This window comes from Lycorma delicatula, chromosome 5, assembly GCF_047948215.1.
Source record: "Lycorma delicatula isolate Av1 chromosome 5, ASM4794821v1, whole genome shotgun sequence".
Lineage (NCBI taxonomy): Eukaryota > Metazoa > Arthropoda > Insecta > Hemiptera > Fulgoridae > Lycorma > Lycorma delicatula.
The window spans coordinates 166,362,485-166,377,347 of NC_134459.1; the positions used below are offsets into that span (position 1 = coordinate 166,362,485).

General features: G+C 30.7%; 1 protein-coding gene across 1 annotated transcript in view; it reads right to left on the reverse strand.

The window, feature by feature from the left end:
- Nucleotides 1-2,759: 2,759 nt before the first annotated feature.
- Nucleotides 2,760-14,863, reverse strand: part of LOC142325573 (very long chain fatty acid elongase 1-like) — an 80,975-nt gene continuing 68,871 nt past the window's right edge. The window contains exons 6-8 of the mRNA XM_075367482.1: nucleotides 12,168-12,273; nucleotides 10,260-10,396; nucleotides 2,760-3,584 (exon numbers count right to left, since the gene is read on the reverse strand). Coding sequence (XP_075223597.1) covers nucleotides 3,414-3,584; nucleotides 10,260-10,396; nucleotides 12,168-12,273 — 414 coding nt within the window. The 3' untranslated portion in view covers nucleotides 2,760-3,413. The remainder of the gene's footprint in view (nucleotides 3,585-10,259; nucleotides 10,397-12,167; nucleotides 12,274-14,863) is intronic.

Consider the following 14,863-nt stretch of genomic DNA (forward strand, 5'->3'; position numbering starts at 1 on the left):
AAAAATTTTTAATTTTATAGCTTGTTATACTAATTAACATTACATATTTGACAATGAGTTGGTAGTAATAAAACGTATACTATGAAGTATACGTTTTATCAAAATGAATAAATCATATTCCGTTAATTAAAAATTAACACTCTTCAAAAAGGTGTTAATAACAACCTTTATAAATTGCAAAATGGACAAATACGTTTAGGAATATTAGTAATACTTAGTAAAATAAAATTGCAATATTAGTTTTTCAGGTTTTTAAAATAGATTACATTAATGAAATTAATTAACAGTATTTTAATAAGAAGTAATACGAGGTTATTCTCGATTTTTAATTTTTAATTTTATGAGAGAAAATTAAAACGGTTGAATTCCAGGTATAGCTAACTTTATTGGTCGTTAGGCATTCCCACTTGTCGCTGTCCAACAAATTAGGCGATTCTAAAACCGATTTGGATGTATGGCATAGAATTACGGGGTACGATAGCAAAAGTAACATTGAGATATACACGTTTTTTTTAGAATATGTTGGCGAGATTCATTGCAGAGGCACTTTTGTTCACATGGAACGAAGAAATCTTCGTTCCATGGAACGATTATTTGGAGATCTTAATTTGACGAACAGGTCAAACGGTTGGTTCAAATTGTAGACAGTGGTTTGATAACCTGGTGTAATCTTTAGCAACTAATTTTCTAGACAACGACGAGAATGTTCGGCGACTGAAGCACCTATGTGTTAAAGTTAAGGGAATCTGAATGACTCGAGCTGGTTTTTTTTTTGTCTTCAGTCATTTGACTGGTTTGATGCAGCTCTCCAAGATTCCCTATCTAGTGCTAGTCGTTTCATTTCAGTATACCCTCTACATCCTACATCCCCAACAATTTGTTTTACATACTCCAAACGTGGCCTGCCTACACAATTTTTCCCTTCTACCTGTCCTTCCAATATTAAAGCGACTATTCCAGGATGCCTTAATATGTGGCCTATAAGTCTGTCTCTTCTTTTAACTATATTTTTCCAAATGCTTCTTTCTTCATCTATTTGCCGCAATACCTCTTCATTTGTCACTTTATCCACCCGTCTGATTTTTAACATTCTCCTATAGCACCGCCTTTCAAACGCTTCTAATCTTTTCTTCTCAGATACTCCGATCGTCCAAGTTTCACTTCCATATAAAGCGACACTCCAAACATACACTTTCAAAAATCTTTTCCTGACATTTAAATTAATTTTTGATGTAAACAAATTATATTTCTTACTGAAGGCTCGTTTAGCTTGTGCTATTCGGCATTTTATATCGCTCCTGCTTCGTCCATCTTTGGTAATTCTACTACCCAAATAAAATTCTTCTACCTCCATAATCTTTTCTCCTCCTATTTTCACATTCAGTGGTCCATCTTTGTTATTTCTACTACATTTCATTACTTTTGTTTTGTTCTTGTTTATTTTCATGCGATGGTTCTTGCGTAGGACTTCATCTATGCCGTTCATTGTTTGTTCTAAATCTTTTTTACTCTCGGCTAGAATTACTATATCATCAGCAAATCGTAGCATCTTTATCTTTTCACCTTGTACTGTTACTCCGAATCTAAATTGTTCTTTAACATCATTAACTGCTAGTTCCATGTAAAGAATAAAAAGTAACGGAGATAGGGAACATCCTTGTCGGACTCCCTTTCTTATTACGGCTTCTTTCTTATGTTCTTCAATCGTTACTGTTGCTCTTTGGTTCCTGTACATGTTAGCAATTGTTCTTCTATCTCTGTATTTGAACCCTAATTTTTTTTAAATGCTTAACATTTTATTCCAGTCTACGTTATCGAATGCCTTTTCTAGGTCTATAAACGCCAAGTATGTTGGTTTGTTTTTCTTTAATCTTCCTTCTACTATTAATCTGAGGCCTAAAATTGCTTCCCTTGTCCCTATACTTTTCCTGAAACCAAATTGGTCTACTCCTAACACTTCCTCCACTCTCCCCTCAATTCTTCTGTATAGAATTCTAGTTAAGATTTTTGATGCATGACTAGTTAAACTAATTGTTCTGTATTCTTCACATTTATCTACCCCTGCTTTCTTTGGTATCATTACTATAACACTTTTTTTGAAGTCTGACGGAAATTCCCCTTTTTCATAAATATTACACACCAGATTGTTTAATCTATCAATCGCTTCCTCACCTGCACTGCGCAGTAATTCTACAGGTATTCCGTCTACAGCCGTCTCGAGCTGGTTAAATATAACATATGTGATGAGCATTTTTCTATACCTAGATGAGGACTCTAGCCTCTTTCCATATATCTCCGCAAGCTAATTGTTTTACTATTCTTTTTTTTATCTTTGTCAGTTGTGTAATGATGTTATATGTTTTTGTTTGTTTATTTTTCATTAGATCTTTGTGAACTTTTTTACATATGTGATCTTAATTCAGTGCAAATGTGTTATATTTATATATGTATGTATGTACTTTATTTATATCTTTATGTCTATGTACGTTTCATTGAGGATGTTCGTTTGCAACCTCTCATCATCTGTTATTTATAATACAATTTACTTGAAGATACAGATTAATATAATCTGTAATATAATTACTCGAAACAGATTGTAAATAAACAAATATTGAAGCAAAAGAATAAAACTGATGAAGTAAATTTGAAACCATGTTACGATTCAGATCTACTGACATAGGCATAATGCTTATAGTATAGATGAATTTATTTGAAATGAAAATGTATTAGGAATTTTATAAATAAAAAAAAATGATGAGTTATTGTATTTTTTCTGATTTATTTTTTGTTTTAAAATCAAAGTATAATAATGTATTCAATAGTTAAATCAATATGAATTTAACTTACTGGATTCTTGTCTTCCTTCTTCTTACTCAATTATTTATTATAATAACTTTTTTTTATTTTCTAGTTGTTTTCAGCGATTTCGTTCACTAATTACAATTTGAAAAATAACACATTGCAACACTACTATTAAATTTGTTACAAGCTCATTCAATCATTTAATTTTATGTACGATATTTTATACTTTTTAATTAAAATACATGACATAGTTCAGGGGTACAAATTTAGTTGATTGTTTAAGAAAAATATAAGATAAGGCAGTGTTTTGTTGGAATAGAAACACATTACGACTTTACAACTTGATGTAATAGTCTGATTTAATGACTTCTCAACACTTTAATAAAATTCTGTATTTAATAGCACATAAAAACGGTTGAACACGTTAAAAAAATCTATTAATAGGTATGTATCTTTCGTTATACAGACAAAAATTTCTTTTCTCTTTTATCGGAAAAATTTCACTCGAATAAAATAGTATATTTTTTTCTTTTTAATTATATTATATATCTAATATGTACAAAATAAAAAAAAGAAAGATATAATATTTTTTTTTGTAATTTTAACCTAATTTACTGAGCTTTTTCTTTAGTTTTATAAGATTTAAAATAAAAACTTAAAAATAATGCAAAAAATACTACTGCTTGTGAAATACAAAACCAGTTATACATTTTATACGAAAATGGTACTTCACAACTCGTCGATAAATAAGTGAACCAAATAAGCATGCTGACAAACTGGATCTGAAAAAAAAAAAATTAATGTTATTTTTCATTATTATAGTTTTTTAAATGTTATTTAAACTAAGAAGAATGTTTTTCACTCACACAACACAAACACCAATGACAAGTCTCCAAAGGTTCTATAATTTCTGATTTGTGGATTATTCCTCCATTGAGAGTTTTACATTTGTAACAAACTTATTTTGCTATATTATGTATATATCCTTCCAAAAGTTGATATTTTTAACATAATTTTTATTTATTATAGGCTTTTAAGTTTAAATCATTACTTCTAGCTGTATTTAATATTTTTGTTGTTTTCTATATTTTTCCTTCTGTAATTATCTTCGCAAATTTTTGCGAATTGATAAATAAAATTATTCTTAAATAATAATTAACGAACAAAATAATTAACAAACGTGAACGGAGTCCAATTTTTTGATAAAAACTTGGGAATAACTTTATTCATTAAATAAAAAAATTGTTACATAAAATAATAAAAATATATTAGCAATATTAGTAATTTATTTTTATCAATATCGATTTGTAATACTTTTACTCCGGGTTGAACAAAATATGTTTCTTTTTCTACAATTATGAAATAATTGAATGCAGCATTAAATTAATTTATTAGGTTCTTAATAAATTTTTATCTTATAGATATATAAAAACTTAATAAATTAATAAAATTCTTAATAAAAAATTTCCGTCGACTTCTATCCTCACATCCTCCTTTGAAAACGTGTGATGGGTCTTGAGCTAAGAGTGGTGTTGTGTCATTTATAATTGCTAATAGAATAAATGTTTTACCAGCGATAATAACGTTGTACTACCACTGTTAATAACGTTAATGTTTTACCAGTAATAATATTATATTACTAGTGTGTAATTTTTGAGAAGTTTTGCTCAGGATTCCTTATCATGTGATCCAGTTTACTAAAGGTAAAAATAAACCCATTGTAAACAGCTTTGAAACAATAAAAAAAAGGTGATAATGGTTAGAAAAGACCGTGAAAAATCTTATAGGTATAAGATTGATTAAGATCGGTGATGAGTTTTTATAAAGAGACCTTGATGTATAATATATTTATAAATAAAAAAAAACGTACATTTAAAATCGTTTTGTTCCGTTCAACTGGATACTACTCTCATCCCTGACACGGACACGGTACGGTACCTTTGATTTTGTCTAGAACGTCGATTGACCTGAAAGAATCACTTCAGAGAGAAGAGGGGACAACTAAATGCTAAACTCGCACGAATGTACTGGCTCCTTGGTAGACGGTCTCATTTGTTCTAAACTAATAAACCGCTGTTGCCTTGGAGTTATGCACAGGTATCTGGGACTACTTGTAATAGTAACGTTGAAGTCATCAAACAGTCTCAAAAGAAGTGCTCAGGATGGTATCAGGGGCTCCGTGGTTTGCTAGGAACGATGAGGTGCATGGGTATGTTAGGGTGTCACGTGTTCATGAGGAGATACGGAGGACCATACGGACTACATATCTAAGCTAGATAAGCCTGTGAATTGTCTGGCGCTGAATCTATTTGACAATGGTGAGAAAGTAAGACGATTGAGGAGGCTACGTGTACTGCAGTTCGCTGATGTTTGAAAGCATGATGCTTTCAAACATCACCGAGATGCGATTGGGCATCATTAGAGTGCTATAATAAAGCGGGATGATACTGTTCCGATGGGTGGATAAAGTGACAAATGAAGAGGTATTGCGGCAAATAGATGAAGAAAGAAGCATTTGGAAAAATATAGTTAAAAGAAGAGACAGACTTATAGGCCACATACTAAGTCATCTTGGAATAGTCGCTTTAATATTGGAAGGACTGGTAGAAGGGAAAAATTGTGTAGGCAGGCCACGTTTGGAGTATGTAAAACAAATTGTTGGGGATGTAGGATGTAGAGGGTATACTGAAATGAAACGACTAGCACTAGATAGGGAATCTTGGGGAGCTGCATCAAACCAGTCAAATGACTGAAGACAAAAAAAAAAAAAAGATACTGTTCCGTTCCACGTCCAGCCATCCGGTGTTGCGTTCTAGTGGTTGCTGGCGCTAACCGGAAGGTGAGGCCTTACTAGCATTCTACGTTAGAGTCGCACCTAGTGCGGTCGTATTATTCATTTCGTCCGTATGGACGATTAGTGTTAGTTATATTCTACGTCAGGATCCCGCACAGTGCGATCGTGTTTTCATTTCAGTCCAAGGGGACTCATAGTTTCTTGATAATATTCAAGTTCAATTATGACTAAAGTGTCATATACACTCTTATGTTTAATGTAACTATTGTAATTCAATTAAAATGCAAAGGGTGACAAGAAATTAAATATAACGATTCAAGAAGAACATAGCGTTGCTTCATTTAATCGTCTACCATCTCATAAAAAAATACAGTCCAAACCAGCTCTAAAATCTAACAGATACACTGATTATTGTACAAAGGTAGTTCAAAATTTAAGAATCTACACTGGAATTTGACATATATTGAAGCTGGCAGTCTGATCTTTTGGCAATCTGATTCTTTGCTGAGAGTTTGGGGTATTTATTGTTTAGTGACTCTATTGTTTTTATCTGACTTTAATATTCGTGACTTTATTTGGATAACTTTAATGTTTTGTGACTTTATTATTTATCTGCCTTGATTATTTGCTGTATTTTATATTTGTTTTTGTTAACTTGGTGCTTTGTTTGCGGATTGAAAGATGATGCATATTATTATTGTTGTATTTGAGGTGAGCTATATTTGGATGGTCTCTTGACACGTTACTCTTAGCCATTCAATTTTATTTATGGTCGTAGGTCGCAATCCTTTTGACGACCATTTGTAAAAATAGATCGCTAAAAAAAATAAAATAAAAACATTTACTGAAAACAATACCTAAAATTAAATTACCATTTTGATGGTTATGCAATCATCATCACTAGATATTAACTGAATGTATAAATTATGTAGTCGTAATACATTGTAATAGGGAGACAACTCTGAGACTTCGTGGAGTCTAGACGTGTCTGCGACAACTCGCATTCGCTTTTTACTATTTTCTGTTTTTTCTTTCTTGTTTCCGTTTTATTGCTTTATGTTCATTTTCCTGTGTTTTGTTGTGTTATTCGTTTTATTTTTCGTTTTCCGTGTTATTCACATGTTATTTTCGAAGCCTCCTTAGGCTCTCTTTTTTTCCTGTTTAGCCTCCGGTAACTACCGTTTAGATAATTCTTCAGAGGATGAATGAGGATGATATGTATGAGTGTACATGAAGTGTAGTCTTGTACAGTCTCAGTTCGACCGTTCCTGAGATGTGCGGTTAATTGAAACCCAACCGCCAAAGAACACCGCTAGCCTCCTAGAACTAGGCTGATGTATCACCGCTGATGATAAGAACACCGCTGATGTATCTAGCTAGCCTCCTTAGGCTAGCTAGATACATCAGTTGCTCGCTGTTTCTTTATGTTTGGCCTCAGAAACGTTTTCGATTTCGTGAATTTTTTGATTTTTCTGGTGCGCTTTGCACACAATTTGTTCTGATCTACAGGTTATTACTTTATTTTAAAGTTTCTCTGTGGTTCTAGGAACTTTATTTCTGGTAATTGCATTTTTTTGTTTGCTTTACGAACTTCTGTTTATTTATTTATTTTTTTTGTTTTTTTTTGAGATATCTTGTTCTGGGCAAAGTGGTTCTGGCGGTGATCATAATCGGCCCCAGACTGGAGGTGGGAAGTCTACTTGGAGTAGTCAAAGAGTGTATCTTCACGCGGCAGTAAATCTGCATCGACTGGGAAAACTGTTGCTCAAGAGAGGATGACCTCTAGGATGGGATTACGGAGTAGCAGGTGCGGAGTGGTGATCGCCGAGTTTGTAGTCGATAGTTTATCAGAGCTTGAAGACGGCAGTGGGGATGATTTGGGGATTTTTGAGGATGATTTGAGTGTGCTACTCGCGAGTGACTTGCTGTCCTGGTGTTTACAGGCTTTGTGGAAGGTGGCTGTTGCCCAGTGTCTGGCTTTTCAGTTTCTTCTACGTTTTGGCGTTCCGGTTTATTTCAGTACCGTGAATGGTGGGGTAGCAATGGGGTGCGGTACAGCCACTTGTGGAGTGGGCGTCTGTCCACTGATAAGCTGATAAGACCGAGTCCCGGCAGGTGCGACCTGTGGGTCGCGCTTGTTAGAGGCAGGCGCTTAAAAGGCCGAGTCCTGGCGGAGTTGACCTTCGCGTTGCATCCGTTTCAGGCAGGCAATCCAAGACCGAGTCACGGCTCTTGGTGTGGGTCGCTGGACACGACTTTGTCGGATCTGGTGGCTTTGCACACCGGTGGTTAGTGGCAGGGCAAGAAAATTAAGATCCTACCGGCGGGGTTGCCTGTGATGCCGGACATACGTCCGTAAGGCGGGTAGGCTGATTAAAGTGATGGACACTTCCCCGGGCTGTGTTTATGCTTCACGTGGATCCGGCCCGGGGAAAGAGATGAAAAAAAATACATTGTAATAAATTTGTTTATACGAATTGTTGGTTTTATCTGTTAATTATAAATTATTTAAGGTTATCTTATTATTACTTGTTCAAATTTAAACAAACAAAATCATGCATTCATTGCCTTTTGAAGTTACAAACAGTATAATTTTTTAAAAGTAAACTTAGTGAATATTAGTAATAAATAGCATTAAGATTGTTTATAAATTTGGTTTGTTAGAAATGATTGGGAAAGTTCTTTTAAAACGTCTTTTAAAAGTTCTTTTATTGGTAGTTATCTAACACAAAAATTAAGCACATCTATTTCCTAAACTTGCTTTTTATCTCACGTTTTAGTTATGAAAGGAGATAAAACATATTTGTGAGGTTTGAACATTTAGAAATTGTTAGTATTTATCATACACAGTTCGCGGGCGCATAAATATACAACCTTTTTGTTTAACTTCACTAATACATGTAGAATTTTTTAATTTAATTTGTAAGTATAAGTTTTCTGTTATTGTTTAAATAACAATAAGTTTTACTATAATAATAAGTTTATATTTTTATTTGTTATACAATTTTCTTTTATTTCTTTTATATATACTAATGATTGCACTCCGCATATATAATCAGTTTAAATTTAAAAAAAAATATATAGAATACTTTATAATTATTTAAACTGTACTCGTATGTTTATTGTACATGTGGAAGTATATGAATAAATAATAGTATGGTTATACTGATAACTATATAACATCAGTTCGAGACTTTTTTTTTTTAATTTATACATTTTTCGAAACACAATTATGAAGAATTTTTCAATTAATTTTATTCACAATTATTTTTTATTTTCCTATGATTTTTATTCCCGATGACCGGTCCCGATGACCGTAGTAGTGAAGTGAAGAGACAGGAATTAGTGCAAAAAATCATCCGGCTGTAAGATGGCTCGTCGGTTGTAACCTAAAATACTTTTAATTACTGGTTGGATATGAATAGCAAACGCATGTTTTTCTAGGAGTAAAAAGGCCGAATACTTATTTTATATATAATTTAATAAAAGTTAACTGAATTTTAATTATTTAAATAAGTTGGTTAACGTTTTTCATATTATTAATAATTCCTAGGAATAGACTCCAAGTCTGTGACGTCGGATGACCTAGGAAGAGGTGGCGGATGAAATACCAATTAACTAATTACCAATTGATCAGCCCTATGCAAAATCATGCTGCATCCATTTTTTTTTTACATTGCATTTTCCAATGCAAATGTAAAATTAAGAAAATAGAACTATTTTCTGAAATTGAGATATCATTATAACAGACTTTACCTCTGCATCCATCATGGATATAACGGTTTTTTGCGACAGTAGTCTTTTATAATATTTGATAGTAAAGAGAATTGCGGAAAAAATTATAAAGAATCCAGCGGTACAAAAATCTATTTTATTTAATTATTTTAATATACTAGCCGGGTAGATACTAGCAGAATGTGTATATGTGTATAAAACACTCAATTACCGTTATGAATATAAGAGTGACACCGTTAAAAATTTCGATTATTATTTTCATATTGAAAATAATAAATTTATAAGCTGTTATAACTGCACAATTTCCTTTAATAGAAATTCAAATGCTTAAACAAAGTTTTTATTGAAACGGTTAATTATTTTATTAATATTTAATTTAGATTAATTTGTATTTTAAATTAATACTTCCTTTAAAATTCGAAAATTTTTTATCTTTATTAACATTAAAAATTTTAATACGTCTTGATATTAATGTTGACTTGTTCATTGGTTTTCCCTTAATGATTCAGTTTTTAAGTTGTCAGAGGAAAAATAATTTTTAAAAATGATTTATTTAAATCTTTTCTAGGTTAATACTTCAGAAAAAAAATTATATATTATTAAAGAGAAGGGCTACTTATTATTTTTCTCTCATTTATTTACGATAATTTCTTATCTATGTATAAAATTTCCGTTTATTGCTAAGAATATTAAGATTTCATATCTCTTATTACTACATAAACTTATTTGTATATTACTATTTCTCCATTTTTTATTGATGATTTATCACCTTTAGTTAATCAAAAAAGTAATATCTGTATGATTTAAACTCATTTTTAACACTCTACTGAATGAAAATAAAATTGTAATTTTCAATGTTTTGCGCTTTCAGTGCTGATTAAAACGATAATAAATTAGTATAACTATGCGTAACAGAAATGAAACTGACCAGTTGTAACTTAGTTAGGTAACGTTTCCACCAGAGGTATGGCTGTACAGATGGTCCCAGTGCGGCTAGAAGATAATATGTGTACATGACTGCGTGTACAAATGAATTTAAAAATCCTACTGCAACTGATTGCTCCCCTGAAACATATTATACGAATACAACATATGATTAATGTTTTATTATTAGGATACCTAATTATAAACTATTTCGTATCGAGTTGTGAAAATTAATATGAACCTAACTTTATAATTTAATTATAATAATTCATGTTATAATATTGTTATAATTCATAACTAGAAGAAATTTTAATAAAAGTTTCTAAAATGCTTTGGATTTAGCTTAAATATTACAAGACGTTATCATTAATCGATAATGGAAAATGGTAATTTCTTAAAATTTTTATTATTGTATAGTATAATTAAATTATTTTATTAACTTAAATATTTCGAGCTATAAAAACGTTTTTATGATAGATTCTCAAATAAATATAAGAGGTTTTTGAACATTGCATATCAGATCCTTTGCTGAAAATGGCCTAAAAATCTTCTCTTTTAAACCCCAAACTATTAAAAAACATATAAGAAAATAAAAAACGGTCCAAAATTTAGTGTTGTCAATTACTACTAAGAAAACAGATTAATAAAAAGTTTTATATTATTACAAAAAAATTTCAAGGTCACAAATCAAATGAACATTCATTTATTCACTGAATTCAGATTTATTCAGTGGATTAAATTAAATTCTAATTTAAGAGAACATTAAAGTAGTTTGCCGTATTTCTTCCAAATATAGAGACCGTCAGCATCAAACGTAGGATATTTCAACAGTTCACGGGAGTAAAATTATCTTGATAAAATACCAAGATGTAACCGTCTGTTATATTTCCGTGAAAGAAATAAGATCCCGGTACTTGCATTTTTGTGATCCTAAACCGAATATGAACTCTTCATACGTTTTATTTCTTCCTGATAATTTTCCAAAGATTTTTTTTAATAACATATTAAACATAATTACGACCATTTAATTTAACAATGCTTAATTAAATCATATCATTCAGGTAGAGAAATGAGGATGTTCTTCGCAATTAATAATAAATTCCGCACAAAATTCCATCCTTCTATCAAAATCATCAACAAAAAGTGCTTAGATTATTTTTATCGATAGTATTTAAACCTTCTTTTATGATGTTAGAACGCTGTTTATTAATATCCCTGAATTTAATGCTTTTCTTCCAATAAGGTTTTATGTACATCAAAGTTATGCGGTAAAAGTTATATTTAAACTTGCTATTTGATACATTCCAACGCTCATAATTTTGTTTTTGAATTATAATTAATAATAAATTCTTTCTGACAATCCAAAGTTACTAAAAAAATTCATTAAAAAAAACAGAAGGGATGTAACTTACAAGAAGCTCCAAATTAACATTCCTACAGTCTGCACAGGATATCTGAAGACTGCCAGAATATCATATAAAACAATCAATAGATTATAGAATATAGGTATTTCCTTAAAAAAATAAATGGGTTTTTTTATTATTTGCTGATAAATAAAATTATAAAAATTTTAATTATCGATATAATTTATTTTTAATTCGGTTCACATTTATCATTGAATTTTTAATTAAACAATATCTGTCTTTAGTGTTAAAATGATATGATTCATTGTAAAATTTAAGGAGTTTGTATGTTTCTTTTATATTCTATTTCCTGAGCTTTCCAATTTCAATTCACAAAATGTGTTCCAGCATATTATATAAATGAAGAATTTATCATTTATTTACTTATTAATAAGTAACGTTATACACCAATTTACACGTTAAAAATAATATTTTTTTTTTATAAACAGTACAGTAAATTTTACATTGTTAAATTAAGTTTATTTAATATAATAAAACGTATTATTTACCTCTTACATATTTTATGTGAAGCCACGTCGAAAGTACAACCGCTGCGTGATGATAAACATGTAAAAATGTAACTTGAGATTGTTTCTTTCGTAATATAAAAATTACCTGTAAAATAATTTTCCTGTTAAATTTTTATTTTAAATTAAAAATATTATTTAATGTTTTAAAATTATATCTTACTTTACTTCCTAATTTAAATAAAACAATAACGGGCGTATAAAAAAAAAATATTGGAGTTTTAATTTGTTATATCTCTTGGATGAGATGAACAGTATAGATTTAAGGCATAAAATTTCATAAAGGACAATTTCAGCTGCGCGCATGGCTGTATATTAACTGTCTATCTTTTCGCATGACAGCGCCTCTAGCAAAAATGGCGATTTACAGTTTTAATGGTGTTTTACAGTTTTCTTAATGTTAATCTGTAGCTGCTGTTCAACATCCGCAATAAAAAATTAAATTGCGTTCCTGTAATTGGTAATAACGTTAGTCGATGGAATAAACGGTTTGAAACGGCCGGATACCCCTGTAAAAGGAAGACTATGGGACAACCAAGTGTACCTGAAGAAAATGTCGGATGTGTCTGGGAGTTTTTCATAAGAGGTCCTAAAAATAATTATTAGGAAGGCCAGAATTAGAAGAATTATTAGAATGGTGGCAATTATGACAGCTTGGAATTTTTTAGGGGAATTCTTACGTATTTGTTGATGTGTTCTTACATATCTTTTTACACGCTTTGAAGCCTGTGGCTTGTTGTGCAAACCAACTTCAATATGAAAATGTTGCAGCATGATGATGACTCGACTATTGTGTTTAGTAATGAGTCAACATTTAATCGTAGAGGAAAACTTAACATGTATACTATCCGTATGGGGGGTAAGAAAATTCAACATGAACTCCTACAAACAGAAGTGGACTTCCCAAAATTAAATTTTTCTGTGGAATATCCCGACGGCTGTTTACGGGCCGTTTTTTCTTCCCTAAGCAAGCATAACAGGAGTAGGGGGTGACAGGATACTTCACTGACACAAAGATTCGTTAAATGACGTTTTTGTGAACCGTGGATCGGTCGGCATAGACCTGTAGAGCTTATTTGCGTTGGCCTCTAAGAATATCGGATCTGACCTCATGCGATTTTCTTTCCTTTGAGGTTTTATAAGTGATCCTATGTATGCCCCCATTCCTACTGATCTACTCGGTTTGAGGCTTAAAATTGAAGCAGGTGTCGCTTCTGTTACTGCAAACATGCTGGTTAATGTACGTGACGAACTCTCTAACCGATTGATGTGTAACGCGTGACGAAAGTGAATACTTGAATACTTTTAGGGAAAACTGTCAGAGTAAGAGTTTCATTTTATTTGCGATTCATTACTGTAAGTTGAACTTCAGAGATATTAAATGGTTTTGAATTCCCGATTTTATTTTTGTAGACCTGTATTTTATTTATCGTTATAAACCGTTCAATTTTTCTGTTATTATTGGAAAAATATAATGAACAATTTTATATCAGTAAAATGAAAGAAGGTAGGTAATATACATATGAAAATATGAATAGTCGGAAGATAATAGTAATTCGAAAGTCAATCCTGATGACGTGAATTAAAATAAATATCATTTATCAGGAATTTTTGATTAGATTTTACAATAATATAATTGTATTAAAATATTCAACCGCTAAAATACAATTAATCTTTATTATTATAATGAAGATTATCAGTATTATCTCTCATTATAATGAATATTATCAATATTATCGCTCATTACAACTAGATTTGCCAATTTGTATCAAATTGGCAAATGTAAAGAGTAAAATGGTTTTTGACGAACTAAATTTTTTGTATGAATTACACATTATCTTCTCATGAGACGATATTTTATACATGATAATCTTTGCACAATTTCTTATTTAATTTTTTATGCCAAACAATTTATTTTTGTTTTCCAGAAACATAACGCATTAATAACATTACATACAATTACATTTATTTTATTTTATTTCATTAATGTATACGATTCTCACAGTATTGTTTTTAAATATAATCTGTACTGTAATTTTTTTTTAAAATTATTGAAGATTTCAAATTAATAACTAAGTAAAGTTATAAAATTTTATAAATCGGTTCCTACAATTTTTCTGTATGTATGCAATAGAAAGTAACAGTACTATTCTTTACAAAAGTACCTCTCTCTTGCAGAATGTAAAAAAAAAAGCTAGTGGTACAATTTTCGATATGACTAACCCTTACGGCAAGGAATGTCCAAAATATTGGTGGAATTGTAAGATGATGGGGCTTATCATACGCTAAACATGTGAAACTTTATTTCACATGCAATCGTTGTCGTATTGAGTAAATTTGAACTTTTCTTAACTTCAAGGTGGAAATCTAAGGTGGAATTCTTTTTTATACTCTACTTAGCACGGGTGAAATCTACATCCGCCTTCCGGCGTGCCGAAATGGATTATATATATATATATATATATATATATGTAAGCGTTTGATACATGTAAATCTTTTATATATGTGCTTTAATGATAATAAAATAATATTTAGGATTTACTTATAAGGAACGGATATGTTTTTTCGAGATACAGATGTTTCCAAATTATATTAAAGAGTGGTCGAAAATATGCCATTGTTTAGAAACAAAAAAAAAAACGTTAAATACTGAGTGCGTGAATGAAATTTTTTCAGAA